At 33.8% G+C, this 27,190-nt stretch overlaps 1 protein-coding gene across 1 annotated transcript in view; it reads right to left on the reverse strand.

Annotated features, from left to right (window-relative positions):
• Positions 1-20,227, reverse strand: part of LOC138712561 (transmembrane protein 181) — a 61,313-nt gene extending 41,086 nt beyond the window's left edge. Inside the window, exons 1-2 of the mRNA XM_069844485.1 lie at positions 19,884-20,227; positions 176-344 (exon numbers count right to left, since the gene is read on the reverse strand). Of these exons, the coding sequence (XP_069700586.1) occupies positions 176-333 (158 nt within the window). The 5' untranslated portion in view covers positions 334-344; positions 19,884-20,227. The remainder of the gene's footprint in view (positions 1-175; positions 345-19,883) is intronic.
• Between the last annotated feature and the right edge of the window lie 6,963 nt (positions 20,228-27,190).

The following is a 27,190-nucleotide window of genomic DNA, read 5'->3' on the forward strand; positions in this document are numbered from 1 at the left end:
TTTGAGGGAGGTGGGATATGATGGTAGGGACTGGATTAATCTTGCTCAGGATAGAGACCAATGGCGGGCTTATGTGAGGGCGGCAATGAACCTCCGGGTTCCTTAAAAGCCAATAAGTAAGTAAGTAAGTGAGAGGAAAAGCATTCAGTAGAGCTCTTAATTAGAACAGGCTTACCTCTCACACCGGTCATGATGATAAGCTGGTGCAATATACCGATTGAATTCGCTGAAGAGATCGCTGAACTGCGAGAGAGCGTTGCGGATCTTGAGACTCCATCCACCAGAGGGAAGGTGGTAGGAGTAGCCAAGACCAGCTCCATCAACTTTAGCCATTCTTCAGTTCCCTGTTAAACGAAATCATGTCAAGTTTATAGGAAAAATATCAAAGATATAAATTGCATTTCACACTTCTATGTAACATACAAAATGTCTACTAGCAAAGAAAAGAGCATATAAATATAATTATCAACATGCCACACAATCTGCGACATAATTACAAGAGTGCCCGTAATTGGACATAAACTAAAAAGAAAATAAATCAAATTGAAAATTAATAAAAAGACGGCCATGCCTATTTCTCTATACAGATGTATTGTATTGTAATTATTAACATTCCATGGTATTCATACATTGCTTAGAGCTAGAATATGGAACAAGTCAAAAAACTTAATACTATTATAAAGTCTTAATTTATAGTCACAGTCTAGATGAAATATATATACAGACGAGATTTACAATTTAGTATTAGTATTTAGTATTTATTTATTTAACCTGGTAGAGATAAGGCCGTCAGGCCTTCTCTGCCCCTCTACCAGGAGATTCCAACTACAATATCAACAATAAAATTACAATTAGTATTAAATTTACAATTACAATTACAAATAATATTATAATTACTATTAAATTTACAATTACAATAAAATCAAAGTACGAAAAGATTACCTGAATAATTAAAGCTAGATAATTTATCATAGAGAAACAAAGAATATTTTATATTTACTGAATTACAAATTAAATCTAGAATAACAAAATTGTATAGTGATGAAATTACTGAATATTGAAATATTTTGTGATAGAGTAAAGAAACTATTTACAAGAAATCAATTACTGACCAAGTGCCTAGTAAGTTTTCGTTTGAATTAAATTTTATTTCGACAGTCCCTGATGCTAGCAGGTAGCGAATTCCAGAGTCTTGGCAGGGCTATTGTGAAAGAAGATGAGTATGAGGAGGTGCGATGGGATGGTATTGTTAGTATTGTTTCATGACGAGAGCGTGTGTTCAGATTATGGTGGGAAGAAAGGTAAGTGAAGCGAGACGACAGGTACGAAGGAATAGAAGAGTTCAAGATTTCGAAGAGAAAGAGAAGTGAATGTAAATTTCTTTTCTTATCTAGTTTAAGCCAACCTATTGCTTCCAGGGATGGGGTAATATGATCATATTTACGAACATTGCTTACAAAACGTACACACAAATTATGAGCACGTTGAAGTTTCATTTTGTTGTCGCTGGAGAGGTCAGTCAGTAAAATGTCCGCATAGTCGAAATAGGGAAATGCAAGTGTCTGCACAAGGGACTTTTTTTAAGCAAGAGGGGAGATGAACATTTATCCTTTTTAGCACATGGATAATAGAATATACTTTTCTGCAGGTTTCTGTGATTTGCATGTCCCAGTTGAGATTATTATCCATGTGAATGCCAAGATTTTTTACTGAAGAACTGAAAGGGATATGCACTGTACTTACTTTAACAGGGGAAATGTCGAGGTGTTTTACAGCGTCGGTTTGCCGTTTGTGTCCTAATATAATTGCTTGTGTCTTTCCAGGATTGATTTTAAGACGGAGTTTCTTTGTCCATGTCACAATCGAGTCAATGTCTTCGTTCAATTTATCTATAGCGTCATTTACAATATAGTCTACTAGTACAACACATAGTTTTAGTATCAATTTCCAGTGGCGCAGCATGAAATTTTGAGCAGGGGAAGCTAATTCAAGTTGACTTTCATGCAATATGAGAAAACGTATTACAAAAACATAGTCTTAAAATAAATAGTAGTCAAAGTTGTCAGGAGTCAAAGGTTGGTAGGAACCTCGTAAGTAACACAAATAAGGCATGGCCTCAAATGGTACGTAGTTCAGATTTTTTTTTCAGATTTATTTACAATTTACATAGTAAATAGTAGTAAAATATGATTTCACGGTTTACACATGTCTCTAACAAATAGACACGTATACGTATAACATTAGCTCACTCCCTGTCATAGTTAGAGGAATCACAATATTAACGGTCAATAGATACAGTACGTATGTGGCTGTCTTTTGGTTGTGTCCTTCATTGACGGCAAGGGAGTCGGTCATTTGTTTTTTAGATCACACTTTTGTTCGTAAGTCAGTCTTGATAATAGAATATTGTCCTAAAAATTCATGTAAATTGGTGTCAGGAACTGTTATTTCACTCATACTTATTATATCAGCCACAATGCACACTAACACTTCAACTGAACACAACTCACGAAAAGGGATAACTCGGAAACTACTTATTTTGAATGTCAAAGCTAGCTTCTTGATATTCTTGCGACCAGGATAGTTTAGTTTGAAAGGGATGGAAAATCTGCGGGGTGGGTTACACAGAAGAATGAGTGTAAGAAACCAGTCTGCTTGGAAGCTGGTGTGTGCAGGCTTCTTGTTTACTGCTGCATCACAAATCATCCTGAGCTGCCGCATCACAATATTTAACGCGTAAATATAAATTCTATTACAATTAATAAATAATTTTGTCCATAGACTGAAGGTTTATTATGAAATTATTATTAACTGGGGAAGCTGAGCTTTTTAGCTTACATTGACGCTACGCCACTGTCAATTTCATGAAGTGTTATAGAATGTCATGAATTCACTTACAGAATAGAAGGCGTGAGAAATTAGGCACTTCTTTAATTTGGCCCTAAATAATCTTATGTTTTGAGTTTCATTTTTTATATCGATTGGGAGGCTATTAAAAATTGTTACTGCCATATAACGCACTCCTTTTTGATAGCACGATAGACTTGCCAATGGAGTATGAAAGTCATTTCTTTGACGTGTATTTATGCTATGAACTGTTGAATTAGTTACAAAGTTTTCACGATTACATACGAGGAAGATTATTAATGAAAAGATATACTGACAAGCCATGCGCATTATTTGTAGTTTTTTTAAAATAGTCCTACAAAATTCCCTACATTTGGCACCTACTATTATTCTAATTACTCTTTTTTGTAATAGAAATATACTGTTACTATCTGTGGAATTTTCCCAGAATATTATTCCAAAACTCATTACCGAGTGGAAGTATGCAAAGTATATTGTTTTTAAGGTATTGATATTTACTATTTTTGCATAGTTCTAATAGCAAAACAAGCTGAATTTAGTTTGGGGGTAATTTCTTTAATATGATTTTTCCAATTTAACACATTATCGATTTTTAAGCCAAGAAATTTGGTTGTCGTTGTTTCTAATAGGGATCTGTTGTTAATTATTGCGCTAGAAATTTGCGAGGTTGAATTTGCACAGGATTTAAATTGAATTATGTTAGTTTTGTTACAATTTAATACCAATTTATTGACTGAAAACCAGTCACATATTTTGAAGAGAATTCCCTCTGAATTTCCAATGTAAACATTGAACAGTGAAATGTAATTAACCGCTGAACAGTGAAACGCAAGTAAATGCGAGCAGTATACATTCCTCAGAAATGAAAATTTTAAGGGAAGTCATCAAGACCCAAAATGAAAAAAAATTGACATTTTTATTTTTATTTTTTTTTACACTTTATGAAAGTATGGTTCATTCTGCTTAATTTGGTATTTGGTTTGTTAAAATATTAGAATATTTACTATTTTAATAATAATAATAATAATAATAATAATAATAATAATAATAATAATAATAATAATAATTACATGAATTAAAAATAAATATAGGCCTAAAACAAGTTAAAAATATAGTGCACTCAGGTTAGAACAATTATATTTATATAATTTATAACAATAAAGTCATGTAATGAATTCACATATTTAGGAGCAAAATTTGATAATACAGGAAGATACGAAAATATGATAAATTCAAGAATAATTAACGCCAGGAAAGTTACAGGAACACTAAATTCTATTCTATGGCAGAAGAACCTTGGGGAAAAAACAAAAATGATGATATACGAATCCATAGTTAAAAGCACATTACTCTATGGATGTGAAGTTTGGCAGATACCTGAGCGTATGAAAAATAAGCTTCTATCTACTGACATGGATTTCCTGAGAAGATCAGCCATGAAGTCAAGACTAGATAGGGTTAAGAACGAGGATATTAGAAGACTTGTGCATAAAGAGAAAACAGTCATCGAAGAAATACAAGGAAGACAGTTAATTTGGTACGGACATGTTGAGCGGATGGAAAACGAAAGATTGCCGAAAACTATCTTGAAATGGGTCCCAAATGGGAGAAGAAGAAGAAGAAGATGGCGACCGCGAGATACATGGATTAAAGGAGTTAATAATGCTATGTCACAGAGAGAGTTACAAGACGGTGATTGGGAGGACAGAAGAAGATGGCAACTAGGATCCGGAAGGCGACCCTTCTCGCTGTGAAGCCGGACATACATACATAACTAATTTTACGTCTGCGTTTTATGGATGTGAGTGGTTTCGTTGAATTTGTTGTATCATATTACATCAACATGTCTTCAATTTTTTGACATTAAATATAGGTTACTGATTTTAATTTATAAAAATTCAAATTGGGACATGATAGGCCTATGTATTAACAATTGTAATCAATATACTTATATAGTTTTATTAAATATTATTCATTGCATATAATCGAAAAAATAATGATAATGATGATAACAATAATAATAATAATAATAATAATAATAATAATAATAATAATAATAATAATAATAATATATTTCAAGGCCATAAGGCCTTCTCTTACACTCTACCAGGTGACAAAGTATACAAGCAGTGAAAATTTAACAGGATACTAACATATTTACAGAAAATAATAGCATAACAAAAACGACACTAAACGATATGAAAATAATACCATAATAGAAAAAAGAAAGTAAAATACAAATCTAAAGATTGGAATATAATAAAAGCAATTCAGTTTGTACAGAAAGTTAATACGGAAAAACGTAAGGAAGGATAAAACAAATGGAATGTAATACAATAATAAAAAAACACGAAATTTAAATAGAATCAACAATAAAAAGTGTACGACAATAACTTCATCTGGCGATCAAAAAAAAAGGGGGGGGGGAAGAAACATATATTTTTACAAAATTATCGCAGAGAAAAGGGCTGACAGTCTCTGACATGTTGTGGTAGAGAGTTCCAAAGATGAGCTGCAAAGACGGTGAAAGATGAAGAGTAGGAGGATGTTCTGTGCTTAGGAATGGAGAGTGTAATATGGCGTTGTGAGCGAGTATCTATTTCATGATATGAGGAAAAATGTTGAAAACGAGAAGCTAAGTAGCTAGGGTTAGAGTTCTGAAGAATACTGAAGAGTAACGTGAGACAGTGAATAGTTCTTCGCTCTTTGAGACGGACCCAGGACAGCATATTTAGTGAAGGTGAGATACGGTCAGATCCACGCCCAGCGGCGGATTTTCAGGGGAGGCAAGGGAGGCCGAGCCTCCCCAAATATTTTACCAGAACACAATATGGCAGTAATAATTCCAGCTGAATTAAGATCACAGACAAGTTACAGCAAATGACGAACATTTTTCCTTTTATATTAATTTTATTATTCACTACGACTATAGCAGGGAGCAAAGATATTGGCGGGTCGTACTTAGCACATTTTTGCACGTACCACCCCCTCTCTTCTGACCTGTCCATTGGGATGACTGACTGGCAGTGTGTCGATGCGTTCGGGTGTAGTTGCTTGCAAGCCAATCGTTGGGTATTGAGAGAGTAGTCATCGTAGCTGTTGTCTGTTCACTGTGCACATATTCAAACAGTAATTTTCAATACTAACAGTGGAATTGCTTCTGCGCCTAGTTGAGCGACATGTCTAGACATGTCTAGAAGCGCAGAGCCAAGCGAAAGGAATTATTTATAGTGTTTACGAATACTTAAAAAAACTTTAATTAATCCAACAAATTAAAATTTTCGTAATATGATTGAAATTCTGGTTATTAAGAGAATGAGGAAAACAGGAATTAGGTCACTATAAGTTTAAGTGAAATATTTTAAGATCTGACAGTAGGTTATATTGGCAATATACTCATTGCAGTGAAGTAAATCGTTAAAAACCATTGTGTTATTATTATTATTATTATTATTATTATTATTATTATTATTATTATTAAGTCAATTATATTATCTAAAATAAAACCTGGGTACCGACACAATACTATTTACAAATTATTTACATCGCCAACACCAGTGATTTTACTCACGGGACTGGCTTCATCTTTTCTTGCAACCCTTGTTTTGTTCAAAAGGTCTCTGGTCACTGCTGTCAGTTGGTCACCTGCTGTGATTCTTCCTGCCGGACGGTCCCTGTTGACTTTCATTGTCGCAATCCCAGGACCGCTGCCATCATTTTTGGCCTCGTTTCTGAACAGCTGGAGCCATTCATCACGACTTCTACTCTTTGTGAAGCGGATGATAATAGGACGCGTCTTCCCTGGCCTGGATGGTATGCGATGTGCTACGCTTACATCATGTTGCACCAATTCACTACCGCCTATGACTTCCGATATTTGGTAAATGACTTCATAAGTTGATTGTTCATCGATCTCCGGAATTCCAAATAGCATTATATTGTCTCTGCGTGTGTACTGCTGCAGATCACTCATTTCCTATATGAGATGGTCATTTTCTTGCACTAGCCTCTTCATCTCCTCCTGCGTGGAGTTGAGTTCATGTCTTGTGTGCGCCAATTCCTCTCTAAAGGTACGTTTTCCTCGGTGCGACTATTGCGATGATCGTTCAACGATGATCGTGCAACGATAATCGTTGAGCACTATTTCTTTGTATTTTCTATGGAGCTGTTTTCCTCCGAGCGACTGCCGCGACTCTAGAAAATACAAAGAAATAGTGCTCAACGATTATCGTTGCACGATCATCGTTGAACGATCATCGCAATAGTCGCACCGAGGAAAACGTACCTTAAGAATGTCGAACTTGGAAGATATGAATTCAACTGATTTTCTTAGTTCATTCACCTCAAAATACCAATGCTATTCGATATCATTATAGTAATTATAAAATCATGTCGCATATTGTATACCAGAAGTTTGTATGATAACAAATGAAGTGTTCACATGTGCTGTTGTTTAATGAAATAATTATAATGCTGCGCACAGAAATTACACTAAATACTGACACACAGACAGTGTTTATATATAAACACTATTTAGATGTTACAGACTTTAGGTTACGTAGCGAGGAGTGAAAGATGTTTCGGAAGCGACCCTTCGAAGAACATTTACAGCTAAAGTAGGGGTGGAACGTGGGTTGGGTTAGTATGAAGGGGTATACCTCCATCCGCCAATATTCCTGCTCCCTACTATAAGATGTAAATTACGTAAAGTCGACCACATTCAGTTGGTGATGACCGCTCGCTATACTGTACATAGTACAAATAATTCGTACTGAAAAATAACAGATAGCGCTGTAACCTGTATAGTCGACATCTAGCAGCCTGCAGTGTCTATGCGAGAGCGGGAGAGAGGAGTCGGCTACATGACGCTACTCCCCGGTAACCATGACAACAGCAGTTCAACCAATAAGATAACTGGTTAGAAGAGTGTTTAAACTTGACTAGAACGCGCGAAGGGAGCCGATTTGGAGACGTCCTACCCATGGCTGACAACTGTACTGCTTAGTCACGGCCGGTTTCGGCTGTATTCGGAAGCTTTCTCTCTTTCTCTATTCTTGGTTTTAGAAAATTGAGTCACGTCTTGTTAGTTTTCTCTCCCTGCGTAAAAGTTTTCATTTATGTTGTTACATTTTTTCTTGTTTGCGGGTGTTCTTGTTATTTTATTCTTTTGTGTTACGAGATGTATTTACTTATACTTACTTACTTACTTACAAATGGCTTTTAAGGAACCCGAAGGTTCATTGCCGCCCTCACATAAGCCCGCCATCGGTCCCTATTCTGTGCAAGATTAATCCAGTCTCTATCATCACACCCCACCTCCCTCAAATCCATTTTAATATTATCCTCCCATCTACGTCTCGGCATCCCTAAAGGTCTTTTTCCCTCCGGTCTCCCAACTAACACTCTATATGCATTTCTGGATTCGCCCATACGTGCTACATGCCCTGCCCATCTCAAACGTCTGGATTTTAAGTTCCTAATTATGTTAGGTGAAGAATACAATGCGTGCAGTTCTGTGTTGTGAAACTTTCTCCATTCTCCTGTAACTTCATCCCGCTTAGCCCCAAATATCTTCCTAAGCACCTTAATCTCACACACCCTTAACCTAAGTTCCTCTCTCAGAGTGAGAGTCCACGTTTCACAACCATACAGAAGAACCGGTAATATAACTGTTTTATAAATTCTAACTTTCAGATTTTTTGACAGCAGACTGGATGATAAGAGCTTTTCAGCCGAATAATAACACGCATTTCCCATATTTATTCTGCGTTTAATTTCCTCCCGAGTGTCATTTATATTTGTTACTGTTGCTCCAAGATGTTTGAATTTTTCCACCTCTTCGAAGGATAAATCTCCAATTTTTATATTTCCATTTCGTACAGTATTCTCGTCACGAGACATAATCATATACTTTGTCTTTTCGGGATTTACTTCCAAACCGATCGCTTTACTTGCTTCAAGTAAAATTTCCGTGTTTTCCCTAATAGTTTGTGCATTTTCTCCTAATATATTCACGTCATCTGCATAGACAAGAAGCTGATGTAACCCGTTCAATTCAAAACCCTGCCTGTTATCCTGAACTTTCCTAATGGCATATTCTAGAGCGAAGTTAAAAAGTAAAGGTGATAGTGCATCTCCCTGCTTTAGCCCGCAGTGAATTGGAAAAGCATCAGATAGAAACTGGCCTATACGGACTCTGCTGTATGTTTCACTGAGACACATTTTAATTAATCGAACTATTTTCTTGGGAATACCAAATTCAATAAGAATATCATATAATACTTCCCTCTTAACCGAGTCATATGCCTTTTTGAAATCTATGAATAACTGATGTACTGTACCCTTATACTCCCATTTTTTCTCCATTATCTGTCGAATACAAAAAATCTGATCAATAGTCGATCTGTTACGCCGAAAACCGCACTGATGATCCCCAATAATTTCATCTACGTACGGAGTTAATCTTCTCAAAAGAATATTGGACAAAATTTTGTACGACGTCAACAAAAGTGATATTCCTCGAAAGTTACCACAGTTGGTTTTGTCCCCCTTTTAAAAATAGGTACAATTATGGACTCCTTCCATTGATCTGGTACAATTTCCTTTTCCCAAATAGCAAGTACAAGTTTATAAATTTCGCTATATAATGCACTTCCACCCTCTTGTATTAATTCTGCTGGAATTTGATCGATACCTGGAGACTTGTATTTACTTATACAGTATTTTAAATACAGTATATCGAGAGTTTAGAAAAACATGCAGATTTGTCTCTAGCTTCTTCTAGCAGCAGTTATTCAGTATGTTGTGGCCTATTTGATCGGTTTTCGAAGAAAGAGGAACGTCCAGTTAATTTTCTGTAAAATTAGGCTGTGTAATAGTAATGAGCAAGCCCCGGATTCTTAGGTTCGAATCAATTTCGTTGCTATCTTGTTACTCTCAAAATATTGTTTTTCTTGTTCGTTATATGTAGCAACATAACATTCTTAAATGTAATATGACCTAAAAAGACCTAATTCGTAGGAAGTGTCCCAAAGAGTGGCAATCTTTACCAAGCCGTTTTAATATATTAACAGTATATTGTTTATATTTATTTTTTCCCCTAAAATCATGTAAATTCCTAAACATAAGATTTAAAATCCTAAAACATAAATTGGAAAACCTAATTTTAATTTCTTAAAATCTATAAATTCTGGGCTTAGTAATGAGGTACGTCACAGGCCTTATATTTTTATATTCTCATCATTCACGTCTTGGCCTCCTCAACTTTCAAACCCACTGTCCGGTACTGCGGTACGGACGTTGCAAATAAATCGAACACATGCATTATGAACACGCTGTAGTCTGTCAGTCTCATGTTAAGGTCAGTGTAGAGAGTGTCACAGTAATCAAAATGAGGCATGAGCCTTCTGTATTTACGGTAGACTGCGGTATATTTTAAATATATTTCTAAACATATTAGTGTATTTATGTTTCAGAGAAAAAAGATTACCACTTTTCACAAAAGAATTAATATCTCAGGAACTAATTGCCTTAGAAGGTTGTGGTTTGGCTTGTTTTATAGTAAAATTAATGCTTCATAAACCTGCGTTTCGAGACCTTGCCCATCCTGATTTAATAAAAAAATATTTGAGAGAAATTACTCAGAATAAATCAACAATGTTGTTCGGTACCGAGTTCCAAAAAATGTGTTTCTTGGTATGTCAACATTGGAACTTGGTGTACTAGATGCTGTACTCATATTTAATGATGGATGAGCTGCAAAGATACAAGTGTTGAAGGATCTGGGTATTCAAATAGGATATTAATACCTCGAAAAACATAGCGAACTTGGAAACATTGCGAATGGCATCGCAGTAACAAACATAACCGAAGAGGAAAGTTCCAAGAGAAGGAGGGCAGCATTACTGTACGTGAGCTGGATGAGGGGTGCCATATCGAATGAGGATAATAATAATGGTATTTTTTTTCTAGGATTCTATCCCCCCCCCTCATAAGAAATCTTAATTCGCACCCTGGTTGGATGAGAAGAAGATGAGAACGACCAATCTACTGTATATTGTTATATTCTTGTATACAGGGGCGGCCCGCCCATAAGATCTGCGGAGCTGCAGCACTCCCTGCTTTGACAGGAAAATAAAAATAATATTTATTTTAATTTGTAGAAGAATTGTTACAGATTTTATTGGTAAATTGCTTTATAATTCATCTGGCCGGGAATATGTATTATTATCTTATACATAATCCTTTTGCGCGTCGACTGTATTGGAATTGACACTGCATCGAAGTCGTCCTGGGATCTGCAGGGTGGGACAGCTCGTAAGAGAGTGTGTCTTGCATGGTCAGGGGGTAGAGAGGTGAAGGGAAGCAGAGGGAAACTGCCGCTGTTTAAAACCCATATTTCGCTGCAGTGGCTTGCAGAGCCAGGCGACAAGGGAAGATCTTTCCTCCACTCCCACACCGCTATTGTAATGCTACGTCAAATGGATTCTCTATTCCCTTGAAACTTAATGACAAAATTTTTATTTTCTCTTCACATACTTACTGTTATAGAATCTTATCGAGTTAATATAACGAAATTAATATTCTCTTTTGCCTTATTATTACGTATATATCCAACCTCCAGCAGAACCTAATATTTGCCTTAACTCAAAATGATTGCACGAGTAGAATACTTTTGATATAGCACGTAAAATACGAAAGAGACTTCTTTTCCACATTTAGAACATTGTTGACCATCAGTATATCTGAGTGTTGCTTTGGTCTGACGTCTTAATACCGTAACTTAACGAGTGCAAATGTGCAAGCATGAGTGTGTGTGAATTACAGAATATTAATTTTATTTTTCTCAACTTTCCCTTGCGGAGAAGATTGATATAATGAAGTGAAATTAAAGGGTCGTCCGTTACCCGACTTAAATCTTACTCATGCTTCATCCAGCCGAAATAGTGCATATATGTAAGGAAGTATAACAATGAAATTTACGCTAAGCATTTATGATTACGTGGATGTGAAAAAAAAAAATCTGTATTTTGTTTTCCTTGCCTTCTCTTCGGTGATAATACTACATAGACTAGGAGTGGTGTGACAGATTTAGGACGTTTGCCCCTAAAAATTAAAAAGCACGAATCTTCGCTGTCTCACCTGAAAAATGTTGTTTCATTGGCAATGTTAGGCAAAACTAATATTGCTGCGCAACTAAGTGAAGCGAACAGAACAAACATTCTCAAACATAATCAAGAAATGAGAAAAAATCGTGAAATTATTTTAAAAATGTTGATTTTGTGGCCAATATAAACTTCCCCTTAGGGACATGATGAAAAAACGATTCGAAGAACCCTGGTGTATTTCGTGGGTTGCTACAGTTCGTGAGTAATCTAAACGAGCCTCTCAAAAATCATTTGGAACATGCCATGTTTAAAGGTAGTTCTAAAACAATTCCGAATGAACTGGTAGATTGCATGTTGAGTGTCTGCCGATCTGAAATTCAGACTGAAATCGACGGTATTAGTTTCTTTTTTAGCGATTATGGCAAATGATGCCACAGACATCTCCCAACTAGGTCAAGAAGTTTTGATTTTTCGATATGTAGTGCATTTATTTTTGTCCTATACTTATTAGTAGACTTCGTTGAATTGCCACACGCAGCATGCAATCAGGTTGCCGATGTACGGTAGTATAGAGGAGGTGAGCGACCGCCCGGTCTCGTAGTATAAGCAGTTCATGTTAAGAGATGTGACCGGTCCAAATATATATAGCAGCTACAGCTAATGTATGCTATGTAAGCACTTGTTTTTACATTACTGTGGTTGGAGTAGTCAAAGCTTAACATTTGTTCAGTGCAGACAAGAATTCAATCAAACATACTACAATGAGAGTGTTGCTATTCCAAATAATTGCCCCTGGAATACCCTTACCCCCGCGGCCAGTCTTGACCCGTTGGAAAACGTGGTTGGCTGCTGTTAATTATTATGCAAAATACAATTACGGCAAAATAATGGAGGTAATTGATGCATTGGATAGCACAGACAGTTCCGCTGTTGCAGCTGTAAAATCATTGCCTTCTGAACAGCTATTGGAAGATATTCTGTTCATTGATTCTAATTTTAAAATCGTGTCCAAAAGCATCACCCTGTTAGAATCGTCTAAACTACAACTCTTAGAAGCCCTTAATATAGTGTTTAAAGTATCATAAACCGTTATCCAAAATAACAATTCACTAATTTCAGAAAAATTGAAATGTAAGTTGAGAAACATTATTGCTAAAAATTCTGCCTATTCACAACTTCGTATTATAAATGATGTACCATCAGGTCACGACAAGACATCTGAAGTTGGTGTACTAAAAAGTAGTGACTTTCCGTTCTTCAAATATGTACGTATTACATCGTGTGATGTTGAACGTACATTTTCCCAATATAAAAACTGTTTAAGTAACCATCGGAGGAGGTTACTTTGCAGTCGCTCAAAATGTACGTAACTCTTCATTGCACATATTCAAGGATGATGTGAGTATATTACATTAAACTTTAAGAGTTAATATATCTCACTACAAAATAATTATGTATTTACATGTTTAGACATTTCCTACTTCAATGATCATTCATTATATTTCTTGAATGCAGGATACAGGTTTTATTGTAACTGCAGTATACTGCTCAGTGTTTACATCAGAGGCATACTCTATCCGTTGCACGCCCTTTCTCATACAGTCTATACCGCGTGCGTAGTAAACCTTACGATTCTTGTGCCAATTCCACGAAGTTTACTTATTAGTAATGATATCAAGAAGTGAAATTTGTATGTACCAAAATCTACTGCAGCTCCCCCAATCCACAAGTTAACGAGCCGCCACTGATTAATTACGTAAGCAGTGGTTTATGTAGAGTGTTTTCCGTCAATGTCAAGGTCATTATTATGCGACAATAAATCTCGAGAGAAACTGACTAGCAACCGTTCGTTGCCTGAAGTAACTTCTCTCCAGCCTCGACTATTATCATTGAATTGGGATAACAAAATTATAATTTAATTAATATCCTTACTGTAATGCTGTATTAATGGTTGGTATTTGACTGGTCGTCAATCACTATTATGAAGCAGTAACATAGCCTATTATAGATCTATTATAATGTTATGTAATATAGGCAATTCTTAATCTAAGGAAATTATTAAAAGCCAAGAACAAAGACAAGTAGACAACAGAAAAACCGAGGAGGAATGTGTCCACCCTCTTTTCTCCTCAGATAAAGCTCTGCTAAGGAGCATTAACCCTTAAATTGACAAAGTATCCTATAGGTTACAACAGATTAATAGGCTATATATAGAAAAAAATTGGTAGGAAAATTAAAATTTCACAATAATATAACATTGTAAAACATATGAATTATAGACATTGTCATAGTTGTTTTCTTTACGGTCCGACAAGGTTTAATAAATGAAGTTTTGCAAATTTAAGAGTTAAGAAATCTCATGACATATTTAAATTTTTTTAGAAGTCGGCAAGCCTAGTTTTACCAGCGAATAGGGATTATAAAGAATGGACACTTCGCGTCGGTACCTTTGATGTAGCCGGACTGATTTCAATGACCTTCAAGCCAGTTAGAGCGTGAGATTCTGCTTTCTCCCTAGAGTTGGCGCTGACATCACATCACTCAAATAAAATAAATTGAATCCATAAAATAATAAATCCGTCATTAACTGTAATGTCTAGACTCTAGAGTTCCTTTATAATGAGAGTTGAGACGTTGACTCCAACAACAATTAAAATATGTAATGATTTGATAGCGCTGAAAATGGAAAAACAAAACTCTTATGATAAGTAAAATCATATACCTATATTATATTATACAAATATTAAACGAATTTGATACATAATGTTATAATGTATTATATTATTTTATAATATAATATATTATATCTGAAATATAAAAAAAATATTATTACAACTAGTTTGTCACTGAGAAATAAGGAAAAGCTGATAACTTGAATTTTTTTGAAGCAAAGCGTTACTGGATTATGCAATAAGGAAGGTGATGTTTGAATCCTGTGTCTCAACTCTATTCTCAATTATTATCTCAGCCTAAGCTTGATTACACTAACCTCTAGCGCTTGAAAGTGGAACTAAACGCTGGCGCACAGAGAAACAAAACACAGGAAAATTCGCTGTGTCCATTCTTTATAATCTCTATTCGCTGGTTTTACTACTTAATTTCTTTTGGTAAATTTGGAAAAACAATATATATATATATATAAATTGGTTATGTAAGGACGCTGTATCAACTATTACGTTATTTACCGCCGATGAAATTGGTGATAACGAGATGACATTTGTCGAGATGAGGCCGAGGATTCACCACAGATTTCCTGACTTTCGCCTTACTGTTGGGGAAAACCTCGGAAAAAGCCAACCAGATAATCAGCCAAATCGGGAATAGAACCCACGTCCGAGAGTAGTTCTGGATCAGAAGGGTAGCGCCTGTGTCGACTGAGCTAGCAAACATTCTCATGGGGGTAGGGGTAGATAAAAATGTTAATGTTTTTTCTTCCACCATGTTAATAATGTAAAAAGAAATGCATAAATGATCTTATCCAGTACTTCCCACTATTAAAAAAATTAATAGCATTGGCACGTATTCACATCCACATGTTAAATTGAAATTTAGGGAAACGCGCATAAACCGTGGCACAGTTAATCAGTCCTATTAACGAAAAATCAATTGGCAAACTGCAGCTTTATCAGAGTCTGCATGTGATAGAATATCATAATCTAATTTCCATTTCTAATAACTTATGTATTATACTGGGTGTTCATTTCAAAGTGTGTCATGACGTCACTGTTGTTGGGTCACTGATTTGAAGCGAGTTTCAGTTTATATGTTAGAGAAGTTGCCTATTATTTAAGGCGTTCTTCAATCTGAACTTGAGAACGTGTACGGTATAACTTGAACGTCGTAGCAACAGATGGCGGTCTGTACTGTCTGTGTGCTACCATAACCTCTTTCGAACTGTGTTTTGCGCCGGCAAGTCGTACGCAGGGTATTTGTTATCATCGGTTGCGTACGGTAACATTCCACAACACAAATCAAATGCTCCGTGTCCATGTTGACCGTCGAAGTTAATGTCAACAAATACGTAAGTAATCGTCTTAACCCTCTCCCCATATCCCGACAGTACGTATTTCCAAACAGTTCATATTCCTGCCACTACCGACGTTACCGTACGTATCGGCACGTACTCTTCAGAATGAACGCCGTACTTGCTAGCCAACTTCTCTGCCTCTTAAATTATACACCTGAGCTGCGGAAGTGTAGGAAGATTGAATTCTCTAGGCTCATCAGCTAGCCACATGACGGCATACAGCGAGCCAAGACACAATTTGAACTGAACACCCAGTATATTCATATAGATTTGTAAGTACGCTTCGGCTTACAATCAAAGCATATTAAGTCAAAAATATTACTTCTGTATTATTGTGTACATAATGTATGTGTATAAATGTAGAATTGGAAAAATAATTAGAAACCACAGACAAAAAAATTATATTATGAGTACCGTGTGCAGTTCATTGAATTGCAAGGTAGGTAGGAAGGTAAGAATTGCCAAGCTTTATATCCCGGTTCTAGAGGGAGGTGATATTACCAGCACCATGTTCTGGCCACTTTCACCCCCAGGAAGAGCCAATACTCAGTATTTGAGCAGTGTGATTGACTTCTGAGCTGTTGAAGTTAGGTATATAACGAGAGAGAAATTATGCCTTCATCTGGGACTGAACTCAGGCTTTTCTATCCGTAGTCTGTCATTCTACCTACAGTTCTAACTCTGCTGCAATAAGGGAAGTGAGCATAGTTAAAGCGATTAAAGTAAGTATTTGATTCTGTTTTGAGATTTAAGATAATTTCAATATATTTTTAATATTATTTTATGACTAGCCGTACCCGTGCGCTCCGCTGCACCCGTTAGAAATAAACATAACGTAATTACATAATTAAAATAGGACGTTTGATCCAGGGAACATTCGTGTTTGATAGAAGGATAAATCGTTTAATATGTTACTTAATTTAAATTGCATCCAAGTAATTAAAATGCGATCATTTTGGTCCAGAGACACTCATTTGGTGCAATGACAATTCCTTTAACATGTTTCTTAATTTTTATTACATGCAACCATAGTTTAATGAACATTGACATCATTTAGATTTAATGTGTATATTTTATTTTACTAGTTATAGATTTCCATTGAATTATGGTAATAACTTAATTTTAACCCTTGTTTTCTACGTATTCAGTAAATGGCGCTATGGTTCTGAACCCTTCAAATAACTTAAATTATATAATATAATATAATATAATATAATATAATATAATATAATATAATATAATATAATATAATATAATATAATATAATATAATATAATATAATATAATATAATATAATATAATATAATATAATATAATATAATATAATATAATATAATATAATATAATATAATATAATATAATATAATATAATATCAGAAGTTACTGTAATAACATTATAGCATTATGTCCATCTAGAGAAACTACACTTTCCAATGGTGAAATAATAATTAATTATACAAATCGGTTAATTTAGCTTCCGATATTACTTCATACAAACACAGAAACCTTCTCTGTAGGCTATCTTTCATAGCTTTCGATTGTTGCTGTCTAAGGCCCCTTATAGACGAAGTCATTTGTTTTTTAATTCATTACACGGCCTTAGATGGCAGTTATTTTAATTTTAAAACTCATTTATCTCATTAAATATCAGTCCTATCAAAATTTTGCATGGAATAAAACTTATCACAAATTATTTTTAAAGAAACGTTTGTTATGTAACATTTTTCACAAAAATCAATAATAAGCGAGATATTTCGATTTATTTAATTCAGGCCCCCTTATAACCCCCTTTTAAATAATGTATTTTGAATGCCATATAGCCTAAAATCTAAGTCACAACGAAATTAATTTATATTCCAATTTTCATCGAAATCCGTTCAGCCATTATCGCGTGAAAAGGTAACAAACATACATGCATATAGAAAGACATACAAACAAAAATTTCAAAAAAGCGATTTTCGGTTTCAGGGTGGTTAATTATATATGTTAGGACCAATTATTTTTGGAAAATCGAAAATTACCAGAAAAATTTCGGCTACAGATTTATTATTAGTATAGATTATAATCTATAGACGAAATTTTTCTGGTAATTTTCGATTTTCCAAAAATAATTGGTCCTAACATATATAATTAACCACCCTGAAACCGAAAATCGCTTTTTTGAAATTTTTGTTTGTATGTCTGTCTGTATGTTTGTTACCTTTTCGCGCGATAATGGCTGAATGGATTTCGATGAAAATTGGAATATAAATTAAGTTCGTTGTAACTTAGATTTTAGGCTATATGGCATTCAAAATACATTATTTAAAAGGGGGGTTATAAGGGGGCCTGAATTAAATAAATCCAAATATCTCGCTTATTATTGATTTTTGTGAAAAATGTTACATAACAAAAGTTTCTTTAAAAATCATTTCCGATAAGTTTTATTCTTTGAAATATTTTGATAGGACTGATATTTAATGAGTTAAATGAGTTTTAAAATTAAAATAACTGCCATCTAAGGCGGTGTAATGAAATAAAGAACAAATGTCTTCGTCTATAAGGGGCCTTGGTCAACAACAATCGAAAGCTATGAATCATAGCCTACAGAGAATTATTCTGTGTTTGTATGAAGTAATATCGGAAGCTAAATTAACCGATCTGTGTAATTAATTACTATTTTACCATTGGAAAGTGTAGTTTCTCTATATGGACATAATGCTATAATGTTATTACAGTAACTTCTGAGTGAATTAAGACAGGTAAGATTAAAATAGCTTCTTATGCACAGGAAACTTGATAATCTATTCTGTATATTCGTTTTCTGTATTTCTTAAAATAATGTTTATCTCAGAGAATTAACGAACAACGAGAGTGTATTCATTTAGTATGCAGTAATAATATATTAGCTTAACATTCCATTATTTTATAATCCAAATTTTAACTATGCTCAATTGAATCGTGTTAAAATACATATGCATTAAATGCAATGCAAAAAAATTGGGCAATGAACCAAGCAGATTATGTTGCCCTGTTGTAAAATAAAATTTGTTCCTCCTGAGATTCAAGAGCCCCCATAACAAATTAAAAATTTACTTAAGGGAGTACATCCGTTATCAACACACTTTTTATATAATATAATATAATATAATATAATATAATATAATATAATATAATATAATATAATATAATATAATATAATATAATATAATATAATATAATATAATATAATATAATATAATATAATATAATATAATATAAGTTATTTGAAGGGTTCAGAACCAAAGTGGGCCAAGCGCCATTTACTGAATATGTAGAAAACAAGGATTAAAATTACTGTAAGTTATTACCATAATTCAATGGAAACATATAGCAAGTAAAATAAACACATTAAATCTAAATGATGTCACTGTCCATTAAACTATGGTTGCATGTAATAAAAATTAAGAAACATGTTAAAGGAACTGTCATTGCACCAAATGATTGCTCTCTGGACCAAAATGATCGCATTTTAATTATTTAAATATAATTTAAATTAAGTAACATATTAAACGATTTATCCTTCTATCAAACACGAATGTTCCCTGGATCAAATTTCCTATTTTAATTATGTAATTACTTTATATTTATTTCTAACGGGTGCAGCGGAGCGCACGGGTACGGCTAGTAAATAATAAAACAAATATTAAAATGCCTTATTTAAAAATTTTAACATCACAGTTACGTACGTATATAGGATTTTCTTTATAAAAATCACATCATTTACTATAGAATGATCCATTAATAGGATGACTTAATTCTCTTAAAGAATGACGTCGTAACGTATAAATATTATAGCTGAAACTTTGCGGTTACAAAAATGATGTAATTAAACATGCTCTTGTACTATAAGCATTACTTACCTCAGCTTGTGTCAGTCTGTATCCTTTATATCCTTTAGAGCATAGATGTTACTTATTTGTTGTAAATATATGTGCGAATAGTTCTGTGTTATGCTTAACTATTACTATCATTTTGTACAGTTCAGTAAAACAAATAGCTAGAAATTAAGCAAAGTTCCTATCACTTATACTCAAAAGGAGTAAATATAAGTATTGTAACACCAAAACGGAAGTAATAGTACGTAAAAATGCTAAGAAATTACAAACTGCTTCTTCAAAATTACTGTTCACAGCTGGAATTCTGTCAGCAGTGAGTACACACACTCCAGTTGTATACTAGCTACTCCGCTGTTGGTATGGGTTAGAGGGGGTAGGTGGCTGGAATCTGGTATAAAATTGCCATGGAAACGGAGTATTGATCCGTGGGTGAATCCATTTTGTGTGCTCACTTCCCCACTTCTAGGTAGGGAAGGAGGGATAAAGTAGGAGAACACTCATATAGGAAAGAAATACGGAAGTTAGATTACAAACCTGTTGAGTATGAACCACGGGAAGGAAGAAGAAAATAGTAGTAGTGATAGATTATATCTAAAATTTTAATCGCAATGTATTTAATTTTAATTATAAAAAACCTTAAAATTGTTATAATGAAGCATTAGTTACTAGTTAGTGGAGTAAGTGAATTTTTATGGCTATTAGAGTACAGTGAAACCTCTCATTTACAGACATCGAAGGGACGTAACAATCTGTCCGCATCTGGGAGGTGTCCTTTATTGGGAGGGATTCTCCCCAATATAACGGTAAATTTATAATGTACATTATGTATCCCTTCACGCTTTAAATTAAATGTGTTACTGTAGTTTAATTCTAAATACAGTATACTACAGTAGATTCTTTGCAACTTTGAACTACAGTAGATAAGACCAAAAAGGAAAATACAATGCTATGCCATGCAATTTTATTCTAGGTCTACAGTTATGCAGTACTGTAATTTACAATTTTCAACTTAACCTTTACGTTCAGGTGCCATGTCTCTCGAAACAGAACAACTGATTGAAGTGAAGAGAATAATCCTACTAACCCTATCATGTGTCGGATAAAATTTCACGATCGCGGAAATCTTGGACCCATCAGACAGGTTAAATTTTATGACTCTGTTTATCCACTCACTTCCAGCTAACAAGGGGTATCCGGCTGGGCTAGTGGTAGCCTACAAGGCCCTTATTATCTTCTTTCATGAATTTATGTACAGTTCTCAAAACTAAATTTTCCATTCTTGTAACACATTAGGTCTTGAAATCCAAGTTCTGTCAGCAGTCAGGAGGTAAAGAAAACTTTAGGACTGTGAAACAGCTGTCCGTGTCCGTGTCTGAGAGTGTCCGTAAACGAGAGTTAAATTTATAATTATTTCTATATTATTTCAGTTAGGACATAAAAATCTGTCCGTATTTGAGGAGTGTCCGTATCTTGGAGGTGTCCGTAAGGAGAGGTTTCACTGTATTAAGAAAAAAGCTTTTATCCATGACCATAACGAAAAACATGCCTTTACTAAATACTTTTGCGTTTGTAAAGTAGGCTTTTATTCAACATTACTTTATTTCACTAGTGAGATAAATACTTTACCTCACAGTTTGAACTTTATCTCACAGTTCATTAGAATTTTCCTAGTATCCTGGTACACACGTATACTTTTCAATTGAACTATTACTCAAGACGTTAATATATTAGTTACTAGATGTCACTACCTCTGCTTCTTTATTACTATTTCTTAAATACACTCAATCTCCTTCTCTTTTCTCTATCTGCTACGTCGTAATTTGTACATTACATCCATATCTAATATGCATCTTTTTAAAATTTTGTAATAATTTACCTTTTGTAATGCGAGGAGACTTGAACCTGCGAAGTTGGGTTTATAGGATTTTAAAACAACACGCGTTAGCCAACTGAGCTAAACAGACACGATGTGTAATTAAGTTTTAATATTCCTCAAGTTTACAGAAGTAAAATGTGAAATTATTTTAATCACAATAGTCCCGTGAACACTTCTAAATAGTCCCTGAAACTTCAAAAAGACGAAAATACACGTTTAAAATAAAAAAATATATATTGAAATTATATAATTAATTATAATTTGTTATTTATCCAACGCCTTAGATACCATTCTTTACTAATCATGGCCTCCTACATCATGACCTACCTAGTACACGTATTGATTTTAAAATCCATGCCATGGTATGTGATTACATGAGGACTTATTTTCAACATATTTTCTTTTATAAAACATAATTTTTCGTTATGGTCATGGATAAAATTACGTATGGTACTTGTGAGTGTGATCTTTATTGCACTCGTGTAATTTAAGCACTCGGCTGACGCCTCGTGCTTAAATCTTTCCACTCGTGCAATAAAGATGCACTTACCTCACAAGTACCATAAATAACTATTGTTTTATGGGCCTTGCCTAATACATTGTACAAGCTATATGGTAGGTAGGCGTTTCTATGGAAACTGGTCATTTGATGGAATAGCCTCATATGCTCAATGCTTTTTTCTTAACGTGAAATCAGAGTGTGACTTTTTAAGAACGAGATTTCAGTTAGAGAGCTATAGCCTAATAATGTAAATCCCACTAGTAGGCTTCTGAAACTAGTTTATAATGTTATACTTTCTTACATGAGTCAATGTTTAGGAAACGAGCTAATTGACGAATGCAATTACTATACAACATTGTGTTTCATAGGTTATTTGTTTGAATGACAGCTTCTAAAATAATTAATAAAGAAATAACTTATCAAATTTGCAATGATGGGTAATCTGATATCATGGCCTGAAGAATGAGTTGCTATGATAGCAGTAATGTAGGCTATTAAAATATTTATGAACGAAAAAATCATTTAATAATATTAATTTTTTGTACACCAGAATCATAAAGAGTTTCTATCGTTTTAATTGGTTAATTTACGACGCTTTATCAACTGAGACGTGTAACTTACATCATGGGCTAGAGACCACATAATTTCGTATTAATTTCGAAAAAAAGTCTTTATAAAATATTATAGATTACGCGTTTTATCGCTAATTAGTTGTAAGATAATCGCAATAATTTCGTATAAATTGCAAAGCGATTTTTACGTGAAAAAGTAACCCTATTTTACGTGTTAGGCATCAGAATAATAATGAAAAAGTTTTCATATAATTTATTCTACATAATTATTAAAATTAAAGACAATTTTATAACACCGAGAAAAAAAACATTATTTGTATTATGTAACATCTGCTCTTTCTATTTGTGTAATTTATTTATTTAAACTTCACCAACAACAGAAGCAAGCTTCCAATTGTAGACGGCTTACAATGAAAGCATAGCAGAAGTGACAATATTATTTTCTTTCATTTTGTGCCTACGGTCACTAACAATTCAATTATGCATTGAGAAAAATCTTTCTGCGTCAACAGATCCATAAACAACCCAGACACATTTCAACACAGCAGGTGTAAATTCAGGGTAATTCAACATGAGAGCTGTAATACCTCAACCATGTCAATTTTAACATTGTTTCAAAACTATTTCTTTCAAAGTAACAAATGCTACATTGCAACCAGTAGGCCTACTTTTTAATATCCTTGAAGTAAAGTCCGCGTCACCGTTTTTGGCATGTGAAATAAGTAATGGGAACGTTAAGTGCGAGTGTTTTACATCTGCCGCAGTCAGTCACACAACTGTGTTTGGCAAATGACTGATGTGACGTGTATAGGAAGTGGTACCATTCTCAGCTACACTAGCAACATGCTCACAAACTGGGCGCTATATATCTAGCACATGCGCTAAAAATGCTGGCGCCACATATAACTCATTGTTTTAAACCTTTCTGTGAGTGCATTAACATTATCAACATTTGTCTGTACAATATTTGCTGGGTTGAATGAGTCATTTAAATTTACAAACAATGAATAAGAATTATGTAACTCGTATTTTTCAATTTTCTGAATTACCAGTTTTTTGACATGCATAAATAATTGTTGTGTTTCAGTCTTTAAGTCCAGACTGAAATGATTAATTAATTTGCCTACCGATTCCCCTACATTATTAGCAATTACTATCATGTTATTATATTATGGAAATCTGTTGTCATGACTCTACTCACGCGCAAGTAAACAAACCCGTACCTATAATAAAATAACAGCAAACCTGTTTTATCGAGCAACAAGTTTCGTTGCCTGATGATTACAAATCTATATATATATATAATTTGAACTGGTAATGGAAATTACGGGAAAACGGCTGAACGGATTTTAATAAATGACCCCTCATTTTGAAGCTTGGCACTCAAAGTTTTTCAGAAAAATAGTAGTTTTCAGTGAAATGTCAATTTTTCAACATAATTTTCCTATTTTCCAAAATCCATCTGTCATTAGTTTTTAGAACTAGCTAAACTAGCTAATTGCATTTCAGAATAAAACAAAACACACACTACAGTAAACAATATTACATGAAGGCCATGATCTGCAAGAATGCTGACATATTTAGAGCTCAAATTAAATTGGTTATTAAAAACTTAACTTACTAAAAATAATTTACAGGTTAGATTCTGTGGTGTGTAATTTTCTGGGTACAGCTGTGTATTGGATATTAAAAACTACAACACTTGAGGTGGTTTGATGACATTATTACCATTAGAAATGAAATATTATTGTAGTTAATGCCATGATGTGACTATTTTTCATTAATTATACATATTAATGCTATATTGATGATATGAAAGTGAAACGTTTTGGGGTTATATAAGTAGATGTAGAGAATAACTTAAATTAGATTTTGATTTCTATATTTTACTGAGTGGCGGCTATATAGTATATGTTACTGAAAGCTATAAAACTTACGTAAGATAATAATATTATTAAAAATCAAATATTTTTATAGTTATTAATCAAGTGGGGTTGGGTCTTTTTCATATATTTAATGGCGGTGTGGTGTAGATATTTATATGCGTGGTTCTCTTCAGTATCGGCTCGAGAGAGAGAGTATCTTTCATTATTATGGAAGCAAATAACTTTCAGAATGTCTGGTATTCTTCATTGAAAATAAATCTGAAAAATATTTATTTGAACGTCTAATGAACTTAGTTTGCAGCATTTGCTGCACAAGCCACTAGTATATATATATATATATATATATATATATATATATATATAATTTGAACTGGTAATGGAAATTACGGGAAAACGGCTGAACGGATTTTAATGAATGACCCGTCATTTTGAAGCTTGGCATCCAAGGATATTCAGAAAAATAGTAACTTTCAGTGAAGCGTTAATTTTCCTATATAATTTTCCTATTTTCCAAAATCCATCTTTCGTCAGTTTTGAGAACTAATTGCATTTCAGAATAAAACAAAACACACACTACAATAAACAATAGGCTATTACACGAAGGCCATGACCTGCAGGATTGCTGACATATTTAGAGTTCAATTTCAATTGGTTATTAAAAACTTCAAGACTTACTAAAAATAATTTACAGGTCTGATGCTACTTTGTGTAATTTTCCGAGTACAGCTGTGTATTGGATATTAAAATCTACAAAACTTGAGGTGGTTTGATGACATTACCATTAGAAATGAAATATTATAGTTAATGCCGTGATGTTAATAGTAAGTAACTTAATATATAAAACTACAGAACTTGCGTAAGATAATAATATTGTTATTAAAAATCAAATATTTTTATAGTTATTAATCAAGTGGGGTTGGGTCTTTTTCATACACATGGCGGTGTGGTGTAGATACTTACAGGAGTTATTCTCTTCAGTATTGGCTCGAGAGAACTAAAAAATTACAGTTCCTAAGGAAAGATCAAAAGATATTACTCACTGATAAAATAAGAGGCCTACAAAATTTTGTAGTCTCCCGATCATTTCAGCAAGATCTCTTAGCAGGATAAAATGATTTTACCCTCTACATTTCAAGCTCTACATGCAGCAGCTATACCAAGATGCTATGTCTAATGTTCGAAAGCATAGCAAACCTGACTTTTTTTTAACTTTCACCTACAGTCCACAATGATCAGAAATAGCTATTGCTTTACTCCCACATGAAAAACCCACTGATCGTCCTGACATTGTTAGGCCTACTTGCGTTTTCGCGTTGAAATTAAAAAAGCTGAAGGTGGATAGGCTCAAGAAAAAGTATTTGGCATAAAAAAGCCATTCGGAGGGAGTATGTTTCATTATTATGGAAGCAAATAACTTTCAAAATGTCTGGTATTTTTCATTGAAAATAAAACTGAACAATTTTTATTTGAAGTCTAATGAACTTAGTTTGCAGCATTTGCTGCACAAGCCAGTAGTATGTCTATAACAGAAAACAACGAGGAAAGTGCTTAACACTATATTAAATTATTCCGTCAGTCTTTAGGTTTTCGTTACTAGGCAACGTAATTTATAAATGTTTTAAACATTCAAACAAAACATAGCCTATTACTAGAAAAATATTAAGAAACATGACGTATGAAAACGCGTTGAATGGCGTAGGTGAGAGTACTAATAAAACTGTTCAGAAGAAATTGAAGAGTATGATTCCAAAATTCGCTGAGTTAATTTCGCCACTTTATGATCTATACATACATATGAACATACGATTATTTTTTAGATTTTTATTATTATATTTTAAGCTCCTTTACTTCCGAAACAACGCCAATCCTTGTCTAAAAGTTTGTGTTATTGTGCATGTCACTTGAAAATTCGCTCAGGCCGTAGGTCGGTGGATAAAAAACTAGTCCAGTACTTTAACAAAAATGGACTTCACGCGTTTTGGGATCACATTCTTCAATATTATAGTCAGCATTAGTTTTCATCTGTCATGTTAACTTTGCACGATTTATATTATTTCGTTTTAAGTGGAGGGGGTTCAACCTGTTTACTGTAATATTTCTGTACAATAAGTAGAAAATTACGACATTTTACATAATTTAAATTCCTTTTACTTACAAAATATTACGGAATGATACATGTTACCTTGATTGATAAAATGTTAGCCCAACAGGATATAATATAATGTTAGCGTTGAGAAATGTATAATATTTTTACCTAACTTTTTTGGTATTTAAATTAATACGGTAATGTATCAATTTTGCAAGAGACACAAAATCTTATATAGGGTGGAAGTGAAATAAACTTGCAGATTTTCAGAGTGAATAGCTCATGTTTATGTAACAAAAAATTGTAATATCATATTGGTGGAAAGTCCATAGTCCTTTTTTTTTTCTTCAGAAAAAATTCCCCCCCTTCCCAAATATTTAACACCATCTTATTCCGTAACTATTGCAAG

The sequence above is a fragment of the Periplaneta americana genome, chromosome 13 (genome assembly GCF_040183065.1).
Source record: "Periplaneta americana isolate PAMFEO1 chromosome 13, P.americana_PAMFEO1_priV1, whole genome shotgun sequence".
NCBI classification, from domain to species: domain Eukaryota; kingdom Metazoa; phylum Arthropoda; class Insecta; order Blattodea; family Blattidae; genus Periplaneta; species Periplaneta americana.